The sequence below is a fragment of the Numida meleagris genome, chromosome 8 (assembly GCF_002078875.1).
Source record: "Numida meleagris isolate 19003 breed g44 Domestic line chromosome 8, NumMel1.0, whole genome shotgun sequence".
NCBI lineage: Eukaryota > Metazoa > Chordata > Aves > Galliformes > Numididae > Numida > Numida meleagris.
The window spans coordinates 12,254,608-12,277,457 of record NC_034416.1 but is presented as its reverse complement, the minus strand read 5'-3'; the positions used below and the strand labels follow the sequence as shown (position 1 = coordinate 12,277,457).

Here is a 22,850-nt window from a genome sequence, read left to right as displayed (position 1 = left end):
ATCGCTCTTTCTTTGCCTCCCGCGGGAGGTGGGGAGGGGAGGGAGAACGGGATGGGACGGGACCCCCGGCGGGAGCGGAGGCGGCCCCGGGCCCTAGCGCCACCCGCTCCCGCCGCCACAAAGGCGCCGCGCAGCGGGACGGCGACCGCGCATGCGCGGGGCGGGAGCGCATGCGCCGAAAGAGTTCGGGGAGAGCGGGGGCGCCCAACCCGCGGCTTCGCGCCTCGCCGGGCCCACCTGAGGGCGGGGGGAGGCTCCGCTTTCCGCTCTCGGGCCGGAAGAGCGCGGACAGGCGGCGGCGCTCGGGGCTGACGGCCGGGCTGCAAGGAAATCCTTTCAGCGAGTCTCGGTAACGGTTTTGTCCTTCCAGCGGTATTCACGCGCCCCGGCAGTGCGAAAGATGGCAGTGCCTTTTAGGCGAGATCTGTCAGCCGGTCCTGGCGGTGCAGCTCCTGCCCCGGAGCGCCCGGCAGCGCCACAGAACGGCAGCCGGAGCACGGCTCGCCTTGACCCCGCACTGAACGTAGTACGGGGGGAAGCTGCCTGAGAAGTGGCCTTTCCCAAGGAAAGGTGGCACCTCTTAACTAGAAGCGAGTAAAGAGAAAGTCCCACATTTGCACGCAGATTAGCTATGAATCAGAAATACAATACAGCCATTAAGGAAACAAATGGGATCCTTTAATGAGTCACATTATTCTACCAGCAGAGAGGGAACTATCTGCGCTGGTGTAAACCTGGTGCCTGCTATGGCCATTATTTGGAATAGTGGACTGCTTCTGCTTACCTATAGTGAAGGAAAATTAATTCAAACACAGTGCAAGCAAATGCAAAGCAAGCAGGACCATCAGAAAATTTTGCTTTTGAAAGAAGGTTAGCATTTTGTCTAGCAAATGAAGACTAAGATTTAAATCTCTGTAAAAACTTAAAAAAATAAACTCAGCTGGAACATTTCAGCTACTTATGATACTAACAGCAATACTGATACAAAAGATGTATGGAATTATAAATATTATATATTGTATTATTTATATAGTATTATATATACAATATATATTTATATATAATATATATTTATATAATATTATAAAATATATAATATTATAAATATTTTGGCATAGACATTTTGGCAAGCTTCATGACTGAAAAGTACTGAAACTATATTCCAAGACTAGAAGTAGGGGCAAAATCCCAGATGTTCTTAAAATGGACCTTTGCAGCAGCCTAAGCAATCGCATCTCATAACCCCCAATGGGATTAACACCATGGCTCGGCCAAACGTTCCTATATTTGGAATAACAAGAAAGGAACATTCTCTACATTTCTCAAATAACATTCTGTAGCAGTTACATGCCTGAACAGTACGTCAAGCCAGGTGCTCCCGTATTTGTCCAAAACAACTGAGGACATCAGTTTTCAACAAAGAACACTGCACGTGCCTATTTTGGGAATGCGATGTTTTCCCCCCAGGGATGAACTGAAGGCTTTCATTTTAAGCCTTTCTTTCACAGCTACAAAGTTAGCCCGCTAACACACACAAAAGGCTGCATTGTCCTACGGTCACGGCACTCTACATGAGCCAATGATTTATTTCATGAACACGCTATCCGTGCTCAGGTTAGGCTCCCTCTGCAGTGCTACTGCAATAGAATAGGAAAAAAACCTCTGCTCTTCTCAGCTCTCTGAGCTCAGCATCACTGCAATCCAGTGGTGATACTCAGAGCATCTGCGATGGAAAGGAAGGCTGCAGCAAGAGAATTCCACAAAAATTCCTTGTTACAGAAGGTCTGGCATGCCAGCTGAAAAAAGTTATGTGGAAGACTAAATGCGATGTTTATTCTACAATTTTGGCTTTGGGGAAGCCTTCCTAAGTTTTCCAAGTGTTGTCCTTTCAACCAGCCAAACCATACCGGGAGTCCCACTGCTCTGCATCAGAAATACATCTCATATAAAGGAAACCACCGACTGCCATTGTGCTCGCACGATGCTACATGGAGACACAAACCACTTTGTTTCCAGAAACACACGGCACTATTCAGAGGTTTTCATCTTTAAATTTAATTAAAGAAAAATGTCTCATAGTGATTAAGCATGTCTGACTTCCAGCTTCTTTAAACGGCACAAGCCTATGCAGTAAAATGTAGAAATAGAGCTCAGAATTTTATTTTAAAAAGAAAAAAAAAAACTTTCAAGGTGTGAGGTCCTATTAAAAAAGTGGCTGTTGACTTGTAAACAGAATAAAAATGTTAAGAAGACAATTTAAAAAGTTTCATACACCTTAAACAAAACCACTTTCCATAAGCCGTACAAGTAACATTACAGCATCGTAAGGACAGCAAGAGCGGAAGAAAATGGCAGAGGAATCACACATTACTTACTGAAGTAATAACTTATTTACAGTGAATTTTAATAGCTTGACATTTTTATTGCTCTGATGGTAGTGTGTTGACAAGTAAACATAGTACATTGTCATAGTGGGACACTAATATGCTTATATACAGGTTTGCATACAGTGGTTTTTTGTACCTATCAAGAAAAGCATAGGGACTTCTTTCCCCCAGTCAATACCACACTAGATTTTAGCAAAAATGTACTCCTTTTTTCAAATTATCCACCTGCAACTGAGTCCATACTTCCTAGATATGCCTGTGCATGTCCTAAAATACACCTTCCTCCTCTGATGGTAGAAGAACTTCACAAGAAGCAGGTGGGGAATCACAGGTAAGAGCTCTAATGCTTTATCAGTATTCTTTAATGCTCCTCACATACAAAAACTTTCTAATTAAAAAAAACCAACAGCAGGCATTCCATACCTACAAGTTAGAAAGGAAAGCGTCAACATGTTTATATGAAAAACTGAACACTGATTAGACATGATATTCCTACAAGTGCTTTAAAAAAACTGCTGCAAACTCACACTATATGCTGCTACTAGTTCCCTTTTCTCCCTTCTCTCTGCACAAAGCTTTCATTTTGTTGGAACCAGTCAAGGCCCTGTCTTCACCATTTCTAGTACACTTTGCTCACGCCAGTCCGTGACATTACTATGCGTGCTTTCTCGAATTAACAAGCATCCTCCATAAACAGGCTTACCAACTCATGTTGACTTTTTATTGTCAAAAATGAGTTCTCCAGTCTTATGAGATATAAATTACCTGCTGGATGTTTTTGTATTAAAGCAAAGGATAGCCTAGGCAAAAAAGAACCTGCAGGCAGAAGAGAAAAGTTCACAGCAGCATTTACAGTTGCCTTCATCTTTGTATGAGCTATTAAACCTGCCTTTCAGATGCAAATGTAATACCGCATGCTGTGTTTTGTATTTTAATGCAAATTTATCTTCTTATTAAAACATGGAGCTTGCAGTAAACTTCTGTTTTGGCTCTCATACTCTACTAGTTGCTTTATGGCCACATTTTTAAGTGCCTATTAAAACATAAAAGGAAAAAACCCTTTCATGGTTTGAATACAATTAATAATCCAGGACAAAGTAAAGTGTATAGAATCTATGTACTTGAAATGTAAACTTGAAAAAATAAATACTCTGTGCTTAAGTGGGAAACTCAGGGTATTCCCTCTGCTTGGCACAGCATTTCACTGCAACAAGACAGATCAGTTGAGAAACTCTCAACTCCATACAACGAAATGAGCATGGACCCAGCAGAGGATTTCTGCTCGCAGTGAGATGGAGGCTGCTCAGCACTCAGCGCTGGCAGATATGGAAACTCTCCCTTGTGTCTTCTCTCAGCTGGAAAAGAACACTTTGAAAATATAGTCACATATAAGCAAAAATTAAGAACCTGCTGAGATTTCTCGAGTTTCTTAGTACAAAGTTCTGGCATAAAAGTAAGAAACTTCTGTTGTTCTGTCCAGCTAAGCTCCTTTCACTTACACCATAAGCTTATTTCTAAGGGAGATTGACTGTGCTATGTCAGCTTTGCTTTCCACTGTTTCTTTCTGCCGTTAAGTATTTTCTCTGCTTCCAGTTAACACTCATGCTAAAAAAAATAAAACAGAGAGAATACTTTGCATGGTTCTATGACATAAATCTGAATTGCAAGGTGTAGCTCAAGTTAAATTCACACAACACTGCAGTTCATTCATTAAATTAAATAACAAATGCAATCGATCAGTAAGTCACCACCAGTCTACTGGTCCAACAAAACCTCTGCGCTAACCATACAGATCCCAGAGCCTGAAGCATCAGTCTGAGATCAGGAACTACTACTGCAAGTGCTGGAGTCAGACACTCAGCTGTACAGTAAAAAGAGCAAGAAGTTTGATTCCAAGTAACAACTTTCATAAAACTGGCCTTCTGTAAACACTGTGTTCTGGGTATCTGGCCCGTTACAGCTATTAGAACGTAATGACTTTACTAATACTGTATTTTAATACAATATTGCACACTGAAGAGATGCAAATACATTCAGAGGAAGTTCTAAGTCAGTCTGAAACTAAAAAGCAACTTGTGATGATGCTGCCAGGAGTCAAGTCACTGCAAAGAAATGCCTGTAGACATTTATGATTATATTAATCACAACTTGCAGATAATCAGTTATCTGATATTTTTTTCTCTTAATTCTAGCTGGGGGAGGCGGGATACAATTATTTCTTTTATTTGCTACGAACAAATGGTTTTGCTTAGGCCAGGCATTACAGTCAGTTTTTCTATAGTCACTTCCCTTCCTGACTTCAGGCAAACAGGGAAGAGTCCAAAAATGCTTCTCAATTCCACAAGGCATTTGTGGCTCTTCAGGCTGTTCCTGAATGTCAAAATAAATGCATGAGCCCATTCAACTGATCTACTTCCTCCCATCAGCACATTCCAAAATACTGCTCTGATTTAAATTTATTTCCGCTAGAAAGGGATGCCACATCATTTAACTGTTAAAATGCTGAAGTAGCATCATGCTATAAAAATATTCACCGTTCCTTCAGCTTTCATTTGGCTGTTGCAATTCTTCTCCTTAGTAATGACTCTCTCCAATTACAGAACACTCTTTTTCTTACTCTGAAAACAAAACAAAAGACCCACAGAAACTGACTTTCAATTTAAAAAATGGGCTTTGGGATATTTTGCTAATAGCAGCTGCCATCTCTCCACAAATGTAATTTTTTCAAAAGATAAACAGTATATAAGGTTCCCACTTCAGGTGACACAAATAACACCTGAAATACTTAAAAGTCAAAAAAAAAAAAAAGAAGACAGAAATGCTATGCATTTTTCATCCATTTACTAAACAAAAGTGCAACTGAGCCCTACACATCTGATAATATGTACAAACTCATTATGGCTTTACCATAAAAACAGCACATGATTGGGTCTATACAATCAGAGGGATGATAACAAATGTAATGAATAAAACTATGTCAAACTGTTGGTAATAGAACAAGAGCTATATTACATTCTGTAAACCCTGGCATTCCACACTTTACATTATGCAAAGAGTCAATATTTACAGATCTATAGTGGGGAAAATAATTAACCCCCTAATGTAAATGATGATTTTGCAAAGTGCAGGACAAAACCAGTGCTGTTAATTGCAAGTCCTCTGCAAGCAAGTGACGCTAAACTCTTTACTACTAGATGCTTACCTGGACATTTCTACTGAGGATTTATAGGATTGCGACATTTAGAATGAAATACAGTATGACACAGCATTAGGGTGCACGTTTGAGGATAGCAAATGTAGAAATTAATAAGGCAGCATGCTCAGAACGAGTTTAAGCAGCACTGATGTTAGATCCCTAGTGGCAACTATATCAGTTTTTGTTAATGTTAAAAATTCAGAGTGCAACACAGAAGCCTCATTTAACATTTAAAAAAATGTGCAAATTGTTGTCAAACAAAAAGTAACATCGCAAGGAAGATACTCTACTGAAGAACATTTTTTAAGTCACAGCAAAGTAGACCATCTTCTTTCCAAAATCATTTACAAGGCACTAAGGGTAGAAAATGACAGGTAACATGAAAGACCAAATGCAGTTCCTCAGTCGGGTCGAAATATGGGATATTTTGGTAAGAACTCTATTAATATTACCTGTTGAAGAAGGGAAAAGAACAGAACACAGTAATCAACAACTTCAAAGCTTCACCATAACTTTCAGTGCAACATTAGCTGGTTTGTAGGATTACACTTGTCCAAGATTATTTTACAAGGGAACATTATCCAAAGTAACAAAGAAGATTCAGGTTATTTTGAAATATGCAACTTGTCAACGGTTGACTTTCTGGGGGTGATTCTTCTCTTTAAGCCCAGGCAATCTTCATGGTTATACGTGAAAGTGGATGAGAGAATAGTAGGATAACAGAAATATTTGAAATTCCACTTTCCTAAACGGACTATCTTGGTTAAACTTCTATGAAATCAAGAGCCAGGAATAAAATAAATAAAAATAAATAAAAATCCATAGTCTGATAAGAAACCACACGACTATAAAAATGCAGTATTTCTGTACCAAAAGTGCTGAATCAAAGTGATTATAATAGCAGTAGAAAAGGAGGATAAGTGCTAAAGAACTACGGACTGCTGTGAGAATCACACTAGGGCAGGAAGACCCAGTGGGCCTCCCTTGTTATCAGTTACTGATCAAACTAAGTGTACCTGCAGTACAAACACAGAATTGTTATGAATGGAAAACAAGTTCAGCACAATTTCTTAGTTTTAATACACTGCATAGCCACTCCTTAAAGTGGCCTTCGCAGGTGTATGTCAAACAACTGCCACTTTTTATGAGAGCTTATTCAGACAGGTGAAAGTCTGGTAAGTTAACAGATTTCACTATAAAATCAAAGTAATGTTGAATACCAAATAAATAACAGAAATAATACTTACATATTCCATCATATTGCTAGTTTCGCATTTCCTTTTACTCAGCTTCCAGTGCAAACCAAGCTAAAAAATAATTATCAGAGGATTAATGCATACCACAACATTATTTTGATAACTAATGCAAAAAGCATAAGCTGTATCAAATCATTAGGATCTGCAACATTTCAGACAATGAGATTTAAAATCAGTGTAGAAAGTATGGAATTATAACAAAACAGTAAAATTCCTACATGCCAATTATGCAAAAAACTTCCTCTACTTTAAAGTGAAGAAAACAAGCACTCTAACTTTTCTTACCTTATGATATAGTCTGTTATTTTCCCATTCTAATAACTTCTGAATTGATCTTCTAGTCTAAAAAAAATAAGTCAAAACTGTATTATGAATGGTTCAGTAGCCAGCCTCATCCAGAAGAATCTTACTATTGCATTTCTGGCTTAAGAATCACTTAAAATAAATTAGTTTTATAGAAGTAGAACCTAGCAAAAGAAAAATTGTAAATGGGAAGTTAGAGTGATAGGACTTCTGTTCCTCAACATCAGAAAAGAAAAACAAAAACAAAAGCTCAGAACTGGACACATTCTGCTCTTTCTATAAGCTCTTGTAAAATACAGTCCAATTACAGTCTTCATTCTGATATTATAAATGGTTTACAATGAGGCGTACAGCTACAAAGAGCTTCCACAATACTTAGAATATTCCATAAGATCATGGCAACCATTAAAAAACAAAGGTGAAACCCTGGATAGAAGATACATCTGCTTCCTTAGCTTATATCTATAAAGGGGATCTTATTTTGACAAAAGCAACCTATTTCAAGAAGTAAGAAACTATTTTACTGATTGCAGGAGAAAGAAGTATTTTTGAAGTTTCAACTATTTCTTTTCCTCTATGGTCACAGAAGGAGCACTGTGACAACCTACTCTACTTCCTGCACAATGTTCCATGCAGGTATTTCTGATTTTGTTCACAAACTTGATAATGTTAGGTGAGTTACACTACCTCATTAAAGAAAAGATGCAAAGATATCCAATCCCGAGTCAAAGACTTAGTGATGGAGAATCCGATAACTCTATGCAAATTATTCCAGTGATGAAGCTATCCTCAGAGTTAAAAAGTACATGTTGTTTCTTGCACCAATTGTTCAAATTTCAGATTCCGGCCTTAGCATCTTGCCTTTTTTTTTTCCTTAATGAACATACATGAACTGGCTGGAATGTAGTTAAATTTGCCACAGCAGCCTGCATAGTGCTGTGCTTTAGATCTAATTACTCACACAGTGTTGGTAGCACACCAGTGCTGCCGCTCGGGCTGAACAGTGCTTGCACAACATCATGGATCTCTTTGTTTCTCACTCTGCCTCCCTCAGGGGTGGGCAAGAGGTTGGGACAGCTGCCCCAGTTTGACCAAAGGGCTACATGACACCATGCTCAGCAACAAAACTGGGGCTGTCATGGCTCAGAGATTGGCTGAGCATCGCTCTGCTGGTGACAGGTAGGGAGTGATTTGTCTTTGCATCTCTTGAGTTTTTCTCCTCTTTTTTTCATTCTCTTATTAAACTGTATTTATCCTGACCCGAGTTTTTCCTGCTCTTCAAATTCTGTCCTGTCCTGTCAGAGACTAAGTGAGCAAAGGGCTGCTGTGCACTCAGGCACTGGCTGCCTCAATCCTTCACAAGAGACTGAGAACAACCGTATACTTTTGGTTCTTGAGTGATCAAATCACATATATATTCACGTACATACATGTATGCACTTTATACAATTGAGAATGATATTAATGCTACAACCTCACACGGGCACTTATTTTTTCAATAGCTCAAAAATATTAAGTATGTTTTTAAAACTGCAAATATTCCATCTCGACATATCAAGCATATTCCTCTGCTTGTTCTTAATAGAAATAACACAGCAAAGTACAACGAATAAGTAACAGTTCAGAAACATTATGGTATCTATTAGAGATAATAATAATAAAAATTGTCTGCTTGCAAAAATTTGTGGGAGAGGAGGGAAGAAGAAGAGAAATACTCACTCTAGTTCAGGCAACTTTTGAGGGTCAGCGTCTAGGTCTACACTCACTATTTCAGTTTTTAAAGCTTTAAAAATCCTGGAAATTTAGGTTCTCCTATAAACACCTTGTTCTTCAAACTGAGATAAGATTAGCTGTACCCTTGACTATCAATTCAACTGGCAATTTGGTATCATTTGCTTCATTAAGAAATGTGGGGTTTTTTTGTATTTTCTAAGGAGGGGAAAATGGAATTAGTTTTTGAATGTGAGATAAAGAAAAGGGTTTTGGAACAGAGACGATGATATTCAACATTATTTACTGCTACCAGCAATTGTAAAATCAAGAGAATAAGACAAACGAAAACGTACTTACTCTTTTGTTAAGACAGACTACAGGCCACAGGCTACAGCCCAGTGTGCAGCAGCAGCACAGACAGCCACAAATCAGCCATTTTACATTGACAGGAAGATTCTTTCTTAAACAGGTATTCACACAGCTGATACTGGTCTTGAATTCTTCTGGGGCAACCTGCAATACAAGTGCTGAACTTCAGTGGAATGCCATTACAGATGTATTTTCTCAAGAATTGCCTTTATAGATTAAAATGTAAATGAAACATAATTCCATTACGCAACATGACTCCATCTTCCAAAACACCGGTCACACAGGGAGCATGAAAAGTCATTTTCCTGTAACAAATTCATTTATGGTGCGTGCTTTGCAAAAATTTGTGTTAAAAAGCTCAGTGTAGCTTAGATGAGCAGCCTCATCCATATTTACTGTACCATAGATCAACAGACTTTAGATAAAGTAGTGAAGTAGTGGTCCTTAACAAGCCTAAAAAGTGGAACACAACTGTGCAACATCTTGACTACCCTGACCACAAATAAATAAAAAAATAAATAAAAAATAAAAAATGAAGGCTATTTTGTTTCCAAGGGAATAAGGAGTAATAGACTGTTACTTTGTAGTAAAAATCCTGTTGTACCTCACATTAAAAAAAGGAGGATAGGTCCAAATTTCTTTCATACCAAGTCTACACTGTGCCTGGGTGAGGGTGGACTGCTGTCCACAAACCAATTCCTGACACAGCCCAGTCATGAGGCTGCAACTTTACCTGTGGCTTCTTCCTAAGCCAGGAAGCCCAGAAAAACAGGGACTGGATTACATCCAAGGCTAAGAAATGCATCTTGTAAATGATTTTCAGTAAAGCCTAGCTGTCGAAAAACAACTTCTTTAAGAAATAGTGAGCTGAGTGCACCTAAAGTAATATTTTCTATATGCGAGCACTTGGCTACTGACGAACCCTAAGCCCACCATCTCCCTACAGTACCTAATCACAAGTAGGGATCCATTCATTGTCTTACAGCTAACTTGACTCCAAGATGGCACTCCTAACTGTATCACAGCCCAGGGTTGGACACACAAAGCAGAACAGTCAGATCCAACTTCAACAGATTTGAACAGCCAGGCATAACAACTCCAAAATAATAATAAAAAAATCTTTCCTTTCTACTTGCCATGTTGAAGAACCCCCTGCCTAGAACTGGTCTGCATACAAAGTTATTAAACTCCTACATAAGCCTTCCAGCCATCAAGTCCAACTCTGTTCATTTGATTCCACAAACAAGGAGAGGAAGCAAGGCACTAATTGGCAGCGTCTCCTTGCTCTGAAGAAGTGAACCCAGCAGCCAGGAAGCGGCAAGGACTTGGTTCTGCCACCTCCGCCTACCACAAGAGCTAACTTGATTAAAGCACTGCAGGAAGGGGAGTAAATACCCAGAGCATCTGTTTCCTGGCCATTCAGATCACCATGCAGCACAGAGTCAGAGGTCATCTGGGTCTGTACACTAGCCAGACCTACAGTTAACATCAGTTAACATTGTGATTATTTTATAGCAGGAATGAATAACTACACAGCAACCACATATTCTGCAATTATACAGACTACCTTTCTTTCCTTCTTGTACTTTTTTTTACATATATAAACAACGCAAGTCCAAAAATTTTCTTTAGATGAAGTGACACATCAGCATTTAAATATATTTTATAACAAATATCCCAGTTAAATAAATAAATCAGCAAAAAGAAACAGTATTGGGATGTTTTTGATGAACAAGAGAAAAAAAGTTACACTGTGATGTGGAAAATTAGCCTGTACTTTCAAGCATTTGAAACAGAAGGCTTTGCAGATCTCTGCCAGTGGCAGCTCTTATATTTAGGAAACCCCAAATATTTGATGCATGTGAGTAAGACCACTTCATCTTCACTATGGGAGCAAGACTGGTAGTGAAGTATGACAGGACTGGCCGTACACTGTGTGCGTAACAGGAGTACAGGAATTCAGCTTCTGCAATCAGATGTGATTCAAAGTGAATCAAACTCACATGCACGAACAAACCAGAGTTCACAATGCTCAAGGGAGTTCACATGCAAATATGCTCTTAGCACTCATGTATAGGAAAATGGCACCATCTTCAGTAAGTCCTTTGAAATTTGTACATGTATCATCCTATCTATTTATTTGAAAGGTAATAACCTATTTCTTCTTGACCCCATTAGTACTTGTGATATGAAGTCCACTAAGGAAGGAGAATTGTTCCTTTTGTACCGCTCACAAAGTTCACAGGACCTTGACAACAGCACACCTCACCCCCAGACACAGCTGTACAAACCTACTGAAGTCACAGGATCTGCAGTCTAGAGTTCTGTATATCATGAACAAATTTTATAACCATAATTGATATCGTCCAACATGAAAAGAAGTCAACTAGATTCTTTGACCACTGGTCCCATCGTCAAACAGCACGATGCTGCATTATAAGAACAACACTGAAAGGCTGCCACGAGCACAGCACTGCACATGGCTGAACTAGAAACTGGGTGCCACCAAGAAACACACATCTCCACTTCAGCTATTTTCCTATTAGCCCAGCACCGCTACTACCTGCTCATGCACCAACTATTTCTATAAAGGCAAATCTCTTAACTGCAACACAAGATGAAATTACTGAAGACTGCTTCAGCTAACACAAACTGCTGCATGCATTTCTCCATTTCAGAAGCCTAATCATGGCAAATATTTCTGTCAGTCAGTGACATCTTCATTTGAAGCTAAACTAATCAGCGACCAAGATAAGCCTCATTCTGTGATATAGAGAAGCAAAACCAGTTTGTTCCTCTCAGTTTACAGCTCACTATTGTTACAGTGACAAAGAATGAAATATCTGTAAACAAAATAATATTGTTCTAATTTAGTAAGAAAATGATTTTAGAATAAAACAGTCACAGGAGAATTTTGCTGATTTTTGGGCATAATTTTAAACCTTGCTTTTCTTGCAGATAAGGATACTGAAAGGTCAATAGAAAATGCCTAAGTATTTAGAACAATTAAGAGCACCTCCCGAGCAAAGAAAACTCACTAACAGCCAGTTTTGAGCAATTTTGGAACATCACTTGTAGAGTGTCTGAGTCTTGAAAAGAATGAAATAAACACATAGCTCCTGGCTGTGCAGTACACCTTGTAAAGACACACTGGTTCCTTTTAGGTCTCCAAGGGGAAAAAAAAGACATAAAAGGGAAGGAGGGAGTGTTATAATATTTTACAACAGGATGTAAGAGAACCTGCAAACACAGGAAGAGAGCAAGTACAGCCCAGCAGGTCTGATCTTTCTTCTTCAATCGCGATCACAAACCCTATCAATCACACACTGCAATGGGATCACAATAGCAAGAGCACATTTTATGGCTTACATCTCCCTGCACCGCACACTAACCTCTGTATGAGACCCTGATTGCTTTAGGTTTGGGGCAGGAAACTCCACTTTTTTCTTAAGGCTCACTGGCTCCATCATTTTCTTGTCACCTGGAGCCCTGCTCGCTATTGAACAATTCATTGTGAAAAATATTGTTTTTAAAGCCAGGTTTAAAATTCATGGCAGCAAAGGAACCACCTAAACTTTTAGTACTAGAAGTTCTACTTCGTTTCCGAATAGCTACCAACAGAGCTGCTTTAAAATCCACTTTAAATGTCTGTGTTAAAAAAATTAATAATCCTATAAAACCACAGCACGCAGAATTTGAAGTTAGCCAGAATTTAAATTTAAGCCAATTACTACAAGGTAATTTCTGCCCCTTTGTTTTGTAAATCAGATCTTTTCTAACAAAATTTTGTTGAAAACGCTCCCAAAAGCTAAGCTCTGTATTTATATACCAGCTGACACTTGCTTCTTATCCTGCAAGATAAACACTAAATCAATGGAGTTGAATTAGCTAGACCCAATATCTGACCTACCTGATTTTTTCTTTATTGTTTTACTGTCTATGTTATTTCCTCAAACATACGCAACCACTTAAATATTAAGATGTACTTGCATGCATCTTAGCTCTAAGCTAATTTACAATAACTGCTTGAGAATCTGCAGAAATGAGGAGGAAGAAGAAGAGAATATGGGTAAAGAAGGTATTTCATATAAAAAAAGAGAATAAAGAATAAAATTGGTGCAAGGTTTACTGTAATCATTATGTAGATGAAAACCAAACTGAAGGTCAGGAAACTTGAGTAAATTCCCAAGGACTACACAGGAGCATAAATCTAAAAAGTGAGCGTTTTCATCCTTTGGTTAAAAACCTAAATCCTCATCCTGTATTTCTTAGAAGAAAAACAGCACAACAGAGAAGTCTAACAACTCCGCCTAATGGCTTCATCTTTTACACTGCATTAGCAGAGGAATTACATTATTAGTATCAATTCACAGTGGACAACAAAGTCATTAAACTTAATATTACATGGACATTCTCCAAGTATGACAACCATCACTATGTATTAATGCAGGCTTATAGTCAACATTTTTATAGAAAATTGTTAATATAAACAGCCACCACACTATTAATAAACTGATTTCATTAGTAGTAAAACTTTGTACTTCAAGAAAAATAAAAGATCTTCAAGTGGTACATCACTGGACCACAATGCCTGCTGTGAATTATTAATCAGGGTATCTGAAGAACACTTACTGGAAAAATCCGAGTTTTCATTTTCAGTAGCGGTAAAGGTGACGGACTGCCATAACCAGAGGAAGAAGCAGATTATTCATTTCTGGCAGTTTATGAAAGTATTAAAAACCCAACAAGCCACAACTGTGGCTTTTTATCACCTTTCACAAGTGTGTGCGGCAAGCATTAAGAAGAATTTGCTTACTATCTCATTGATTGGTGACTTCCCTTAGAAAGTTGAATTTATTTTCAAAGTCATCTTGCTCAAAAGCCATCAATCCACACATGGAACAAAAAGTAACTGGATTATCAAAATTCAGCATAAGTAGTGTACCTATAGACACCAAGTTGACACTCGTGTGATTTATGCTGTTACTGATTCAATCTATAGAATAAGGGTAAATGTCAGATAGAAGAACATCCTGCTTTCACTCTTTGCTAAATTAAATTCAAGCAGTAAACTGAAGTTTAAATTTAACTTTTGCTCCTGTAAACTTAGATCCTGTAGTAAGATCAATTTCTCACTTCTTATTTAACAACAGGAAGACAATCAAGTGGGAAATGTGACAGGCATTAAGGCTTGTATTAAAACAAATAAGTTTTTTAGGGGGCTGTTTTTTTTGTTGTTGTTTTGTTTCCTTTAAAGATTTTCTATAGGCTTACTTACATAAAACTACCACTTGATTAAAAGAACAAAACTCTTTCCAAAAAGCATTCCATGGCTTTGCAGCGATCTGAAAGAGCTTTAGAGGAAATAAACTTTAGACATGTAAAGCAGCGAGATGCAAGTTGTGTTACCTCCAGCCTGTACATCAGGCACTGTTAAGTCAAGGAGCCTTCCCTTTCTGCCCAGTGAGATCCTGAAACGAGGCCAGACTTTACAGGTTGTCTTTTAACAACCAAATTAGCAGCTTGTCCAGCCAATAACTGGACTGAGGTCAAAAATGCTGGACAAATTCACCATGAGTGTTTTATTCATTACGCTCGGAGGTGAAAATGAAGGAGAAAAATCCCAGATGGGTTTGACAGAACCAGGAGATGCCATCAAAAGGGGGAAGCCTCCACAGGCTCCAGGTGCATTTGGCACATTGCAAAAACAGCACCTGCAAGAGGCTGGGAGGCTGCAGCTGCATGGGATGTCTTTAGAGAAAGCAGCAAGAACCAAGTACCTTTTTCTCACAAATTCTGGAGAAGATATGCAAGGGTATGACAAAATGAAGCACAAGAAAAGCACTGTACACTAAAACAAGTGAACGAAAAAAAAGTGGGCGAAAAAGTCTAAAATACAAGAAAAAATCCAAAGAAACAAAAAACAAACAAAAAAATCCAGAATTATGAAAAGAATTGAAAATAGTCAAGATCTATGCTACAAATTTTCATTAATAAATAGCTACAAATGAATATTTATTAAATTGCATTTAGCAACACAACAAGACTCCAGAGGAATGATGAGACTTGTCACAACAAATTTGCAGAATGACACAGTTACCGTATTTCAGAAAATGTTCTAAAAAAAAAAAAACCCTACTTAACTTGCAGACTTGAGACCATGTTTTATTCCTTTAAGCTTCAGATAAAATAGATTCTCTTCTAGAGATCTGTCTAAAAATAAACTCAAGACTTGACAGACATATTGAAAAATGAGGTCTAGTACCTGAAATAGTTTAATTTGCACAGGAAGTAGCACAAACTGCAGGCACCTATGAAGCAAGGGTGAGCAAGTCTTGCTTTTACGCAGATTGCCTACATGAGAACAGTATCATGGTGTGCTTAGAACGTCAGGAAAGACTACAATCATTGCAAACTATCCTTGCTGTAGGGACTGGTCATCAACCAGCTATTTCATACAGGACAGAGTTAACATAGCAGCCTTCAGTGCACTGCTGGCCTGCGACCAGTTTTGTTGGATTCATAGGCATATATTTGTAACACAAAAATCACTGGAGGCACTGGAGCTTTCCATTTAAAAGAACAGTTTAATCTCACACTTACCTTCCCTGTCAGAACAGAGGGAAATTCTGTATCAAACTTGTTGCTCAAGCCAAACCTTGAAAACAAAAGAGACAAACAAAATATATTCCACCTAACTTATTTTGTTTCCCTTAATAAAAAAATGCAATAGATGCTTTTTTAAAAAAAAAAGGAAAACTATTTCTTTTGCCTTTACATGTACATTATTTTATAAGCTTTCAATCTTTTTATATAAGATCTTCTGTATTATTCATAAGACAAAAAGAGAAATATAGCTTGTTGCTTTACTTCAATACCTTTAAGCCACTAAAAGCAGAAGTTACTTTACAGTTGGATAGCAGCATCAACCTTTTCTTCCTTAAAGAAAAAACAAAAACCTCCAAGTATTAGCTAATCCTTTTATTGCTGTTTTTCTTACTCATGCAATTTATTCACATGCAACAGATAAAGCTATTTATAAGGAAACCATTCATCACCTTGGAAAACTTATATGATTTTTAAAAACTGCTTTGATCTGAGTTAAACTATCTCATGCAAAACACATAAGGGCCTATACATCGAGTGGTTTCAAGCAACTACAAACTTCAGAACTGTCTTAGTGAACATGGCGCCTAGTGGCTCTGGTCAGTGAAACCTTTTTACTTTGCAAGAAGCAAGTCTTCATTACACCCAGCAGAGCCTACAGGCACAGAGGCGTTTTCCAGAATTTAGATGCTTGGCTTGAAAACCTGTGTTGCTTCGAGCTCCAAACCTACTGAACCAACTGCTGATGTCAAGGAGCGACTTGTGTAGGTCAGCAGGATACTGATAGCACAGTTGACTTGTTTGTTGTATTTAAAGCATGAACGTAGGCAAGAAATTGACTAAACTCTGACACTAAGTCCACTGGTTTCTGTGAAATAAAATGTATGATCTTCTGTTCTCTCCATCTCATTTGAATTCTAACCTTCGCAGCTCAGCAGCTTAATGAAACAACAGCAATCGGTCTCTCAGCTCCAGTGTCTCTATTCAAAGAAAGCTTCCTGTAAAGCTTGTAAAGTTAAATACACCGCACATCAAGTTCTGTCAGCCCTGATAAACCATTTCCTGAATATTTTTGTTCAAACGAACAGAAAACAAAAGAACCACAGCCAAAAAGAAGAGCGTGAATATTTGGTATTGTAATATTTACCATAGAAACAAACCCTTCTGGGCAGAGAGCATTCCTTGGAACCGACACTGAAGTGTTCTTTGCTGGCCACCCATATGAACCCTGACATTGCCCACGCGCAAGTCCCCTACCACTACACAACACGTAGCCCACGTGCACCCAGAAATTACTCAGTTACCCAAACCCAGCAATGGCACTTGCTTAGCAGTACAGACAAGTGAAAAATAAACCTGAAAGGCGAGGGGAGCACAATAATCTGTGCTGTCCTCAGAAATCCAGAGAGCTAATCAAAATGTTTGTCAGCAATACTGGTGACATCAAGTTCTTCAATTGCTAATTTAAGTCAGAGCCTTGGCACTTGTAAAAACCAGCATGTTAGCACAGTATTTGTGTAAATATTACAAAACCACCAAAGATTAGACCTTCACCGCAGTGTTTGTCAACCTTTGTCTCTTCAGCTATCCTAAGCGCTATGAACAGTTGCCACTTGTTTGTGTTTCCTTCAACATATTTTCATTGGAAATTTTCTAGAGGTGAATGTGAGTGAACTGAACAGCAGCACAGCATGGGCTACAGCATATCAGAGTCAACTGGAAAGCCACGACGTTACATTACTGCTCTAAATGCAGAAAGAAAACACAGTATGATTTTAAGCAAATAAATAGGTTACTGACATAAACACATTTTCATTATCTGACAATAATGGGGACGGCATGGAGCTGTGTCAGGAGAGGGTCGGGGGGTCAGAGGATGGGCCTGCCCAGGTGGGCATGGAACATCCCCAGGGCAGTGGGCACGGCTCTCAGCTGCCGGAGTTCAAGAAGACACTGGGTTTGATTTTTGTGAGGTCCTGAGTGGAGCCAGGGGTTGGACTCAATGACTCCTACGGGTCCCTTCCAACTCAGGATATTCTATAATACTATGGAAGTTCTGCAGAATTATTTACCCACATCACAGACTAAAATTGCACTAACTTGTGCCAAGGACCCACCTAGATCAGAACACTGATTCTCACAGCAGCCAGTAGCAGATGCCTAGGAAACAGCAGAAGGAAAAAGCCAGCAAACTTTATATATTACTGCCCCAGAATACTCTTCGAACCGCCAACAGCTTGTAGTTCAATAACTTCCTGAGCCGTAGGCAGCGTCTTTCATCTCACTGGTCCCATCTACTCGTTAAAATTCCCACTGTACTACCAGTTTCCCAACAGAATAAATCAAATGAGTGCTTTTTGATTTAAACCTGTTAAGAGCATAACAAGAGTGCAGTGTATGTTACTGGGTTAAATCTGAAGGCTGACAATGTCTCGAAACATATTTAGAAAACCAGAACTTTTATTAGTTGCCGTAACAGTCCACTCGGATTAACACAACCAAGACGTCTCAGTCACAGAAGCACATTTCTTTCACACTGACACCCACAAATGGCTAAAGGAGTACCACAGGCTTTGGCTGTACTGCAAACAGAACTACGCCACGCTGTAGCTCTACGTTCAGTCAGCAGCACCATGGCCTCTAGCAGTTTCACTGAGACATCTCCAGAGGTTGTGCAGGTGATCCTCTGGATGAGTCACCATGGAGTTCAGAAAGATTAAACTCTTATTAGACGGGGTAGAAGACTCGAGAAACAAAAAAAATATTTTTTCTTGTAGTAATGATTAAAGCAGAACATTACACAATTCTACAGCTTTGAAAGTACCTTCCAAAAAGCATTGAAGCTTTATTAAGAACTTCATGTAATTAAAAGTTCAGGTCTTAACCTTTTTTTTTTTTTTTTTTTTTTTTTTAAGAAATAGCCTAGACATTCTAAAATAAATTAATTCATAACAATAATTGATCTAACACCATTTTGCCTCCACTATCTTGTAAAATCCACTATGCTTTAAAAATAGCTATGTAAAATAGACTGCAGTATCAGTCTGTTCAATTATTTAAAACATCAGTTGGTGGCCACTTATTTCTGAGCACTCTTGCTGGGTCCTCAGTGTAAAGTGTGCGAGGCCCAACATCTAGAAATTCACATTAACTCACTCACACACTTTAGCTGGAATTTTCTCTCTGGATGACATACCTCTAAAAGCAAGGAGCCATTGCCTACAGCCACAACACTGGAACAGAACAAGGATGACCTCAATTTCTTTTCTCTCTTGTTCCTTATTTTAAAATATGGCATAGCAGAAGCCCCATCATTGTAAAGTGGAGGGAATGCAACTCCTCATAGGCAGCTGTAGTAAATAAAAGCTCGTACATTAAAGCCTGAACGGAACATTCTGAATCATCATCTGCAAATCCTAGCCACAACAGGGATCACATTATAGATTTCTTTACAAAGCATTATCGGAAGTGAGGTCTCCTGTCCCCAGAACTGCAACAGAAACATTTTGGAAAGCACTTATATCTAGAACAGACATATTTACAGATTCTTGAACTTTTTCCTTTTGACTTCAATAGTCCTTCATTCTTGCTTATCCCACTACTGTCTTTATAGATAGTAATCAGTCTTACAAGACTATGTAAGCTAAAGCTATTCAGTCAACTCTCCTGCGACAGGTTCCCCAGTTTCCCTTCTGCATGGCTCCCTCCCCCACACTTAACCCAGTGTAAGTTTAACCCATCCGGAACGGATGAACTTGGATCACCAGATGCCTCCTCTGTAGAGGCACCACCTCAGCTTTGGCCAATGTCACTGAATAAAGAAGGCATTCATCAAGAGCCCTAAGCTGAAATTTCCTTTCTACTCTATGATCCTTTCCTATGAAGCCAGCAGAACTCCTAAAGAGCATCCTTCCTCGTGGATAATGTTTTGGAGAGCTTTTTGAGAACTCGTGGTAAGCTGAGGTCATTTGCTATTTTAAGTGTGTACAAGATGTGTAGGTGGGAGTAATAGAAGACAACCAAATATCTTCTATTTTACAAATGAGAGCACCTGTCTCTTCCCTGCCTTGCCCAATTCCTGACTTTTCATCAGCACCCGCATTGTGGGTCCCTAGGGCGCTCCTAAAGAAAACATCATGGAAGAACGAAAGTTAACTTGTACCCAACACTAGAAAGTTTGCAGACCTAAGCAGGAATCACAAGCAGAATGCTAAGGGCAACATGAGGTTCGGTGTCTTATTTCACTGCCTCATGTATGTCAGTATGTCAGAAAAACTGAAACTCCTAATTTAGAGCTTGTTTCCTGCTGTGTTTTTTGAAAGTTACTGTTGTTGCTTTGACTCAGTCTTCACTAAAAATGTTTATGCTGAGATACTTGAATACATCTTCAAAGTAACACTAACTATGTAAGAAACAGCGAACTCCCTTACATGGAATTCTAGAAGCCAAAAAAAGGCATTCACTAGGTTGTAGTAATTTCACTAAAATTCTATAGCTTACTTAAAACTATGGTGGCTAGTTAACCTTTCTAAAAGGTGAGCATAAACTCCGCTACCTGCTTTCACACATGCTCTTTCAGTGAGAAACAAAACAATGTATACAATCACTCTTACCATGCACAGGGGTGAGAGGTTAGCAAGCAGTCTACAGAAAAAGCAAGATTCCACTAAAAAGATTCCTGGAATTTATTTTTAGTACGGCTGGACACTGCAGGATAACTCTATTAGGGTCAGCTGCTCACTGACAAGGTCATAACAACTCTCATGCAAGAAACTAACATGTAGTTTGAATCTACTAATTTGAAAGCGTTTGAGAGGACTGTACGTGAAAAGCTGGACCAGAAAATGACCCAAGAATTAGAGGATATTCTTCTCTATGTAAGTAGCCAAGCAGGCTAGCATCAGGTGAGGAACAGAAAATATCTGAAACAAAATAATAGATGGTGTGTTTTAAAAATAAATACTTCTTTTTTTTCTCTCCTTTTTTCTTTACTTAAATGAAGTGTTTCTGACTTCTGTCAGGACAGGAGTTTTTATTAGCAACATTCCAGACACGTTCAGAAAACAAACACAAGTTTTACGGCATGACATGTCTCACTTCAGTAACTAGAGCAGGCTGCTTCTGAAGCCAGCTGATTCCAAAATATGCAGCACCCGTGTGATCAGAAAGTGACAAGAGTTTCAGAGCTGATGCATACTAATGATCAGAAAATCCACAGGAAACCAAATATTCCTCCATTTATTAAAGAGGCTAGGATTGTTTACTAAAGTGTCCAGAGCCTATTTGCAGTTCATCGATAACGTCCACTAACACTTTTTGTTAGTAGAGAGGGATTTTGAGAACTGTCACGAACTGATTAAAGAAAAGTTGTTTGGTACCATCAGACAGGTACAGTTGTTATAGGAAGGAAGTTGGGAGGAGTGGAAGAAAGGGAAAATAAAGTGGGTGGGAATTCAGGCCAGGTACTTAACACGGGCAGTATTCTAGCTCACCATTCCCACATCATTTACAATTATTGCTTTCTTTTGATGTAGACATCACTAGCTGACAACTCTTGGAGGTGTTCCTGCCTGTCCCCAAAATATGCTGGAGCCACGAAGGAACTTTAAGGAACATCACTAATACACTGAAAGCTTCACAGCAGACAAAGCAAAGTGTGTAATGTTCTTTTTCAGTTCAGTGCTTAAAAACAGATAGCTACTAAAGCGGGTATATGCTACTCTGGTCATTTCACTTAAGCTACATCCCTCCTTCAGTCAGGCCACATGCTGCGTGGGGTCAGGACAGCGGGCACACTGCAGTGCAGCAGAGCAGCCACCCATGGCACCAGCTCAGCAAACTGTTTCAGACTTACATGGCGGACACAGCAACTCCAGAATTAGTTCTCCTAGGATGAGAGCCTTCCCCACCCAGTGCTTTTGCTGCAGAAAGCTAGATCACACTGCACCTATTCACAGAGAGAAATGTGCATTCTTTTATGCAATCCACAGACATACCCAAAGCAACACAAGCTGGATGGATCTCTACAATATGAAAGTTTCGATACCACCCTCCTCATCATGTAAACAAGTGTAACCACCAACAACTTGGTACGGGTGCACTCCACTGGGCTAATTCCTCCACTTGCTGGAGGGGAGATAGTAAAAACCAAAGAAGCAAAACCAAATGGACATCCCACATTTACGTCGCAGCTTGCTCCAACTGTTCAAACGGGCAGCAAACGCTGTGTCTCGTGGTGCGCTCCAATGAGAAAAACGCTTAAACTGAGCAGAACTCACAAGGAAGTTTGGGGTCGGCAAACGACAGCGCGGCCGCGTGTGCCCCCCAGCAGCGCAGCGCAGCGCAGGGCCGGGTCTCCCCGGCTCCGCTGTGCCACAGACCGCAGCGGGTGAGGCCGCGCGAGGGACAGCGGTTGACCCGCACCTCCACTGGGCAGGCGGGGCAGCTCACGCAGGGCTGCCACGGCCGCAGCGGGACGCCCGCTCCTGCCGCTCGCTCACCTGCGGGACTGCCCCGAGCTGCGGCAGCCGCCTGGGGGCCGGCACCTTCCCTCTGAGCGGCCACCCCTCAGCGAAGGGCAGCGCGGGGCCGCTGCAGCGGGACGGAGGCACGCTGCCCCTCACAGCCCCCGCAGCTCCGTCCCTCGCTCCCTCCCGGCCCGCCACGCCGCCCCGCAGCCCTCACTCCTTACACGGTGATGTGCCCGGCGCCCCGCACCACCACAGGATCCGGCGCGTCGCGGGGCCGCGGCAGCTCCTGACTCCGCACCACGGGCTCAGGCTCGGACGACTCCTCTTCCTCCTCCTCTTCTTCGTCTTCATCTTCTTCTTCCTCCTCCTCCTCCTCCAGCTCATAGATCGTGTCAAAATCCGCCATGTTGGGGAGCAGCACGCTCATCTCAACCCCACCCCCGGCGCGGCCTCGCCGCGCGCCTGCGCAGTGCGCCTGCGGGGGGGAAGGAGCGCCCCGCGCCAGGGGCGGGGAGAGGGGGGTGCGCATGCGCATTGTGTGCGAGGGTGC

The 22,850-nt window shown here is 40.2% G+C and overlaps 1 protein-coding gene across 1 annotated transcript; it reads right to left on the bottom strand.

Annotated features, from left to right (window-relative positions):
• Window positions 2,036–22,850, bottom strand: CHIC1 (cysteine rich hydrophobic domain 1). Its single transcript, XM_021406648.1, has 6 exons — window positions 22,522–22,850; window positions 15,828–15,882; window positions 9,213–9,368; window positions 7,125–7,181; window positions 6,831–6,890; window positions 2,036–6,035 (listed from the first exon to the last, which is right to left on the bottom strand). The coding sequence occupies exons 1-6, from the start codon at window positions 22,833–22,835 to the stop codon at window positions 5,985–5,987; spliced, it is 693 nt and encodes a 230-aa protein (XP_021262323.1). The 5' UTR covers window positions 22,836–22,850; the 3' UTR covers window positions 2,036–5,984.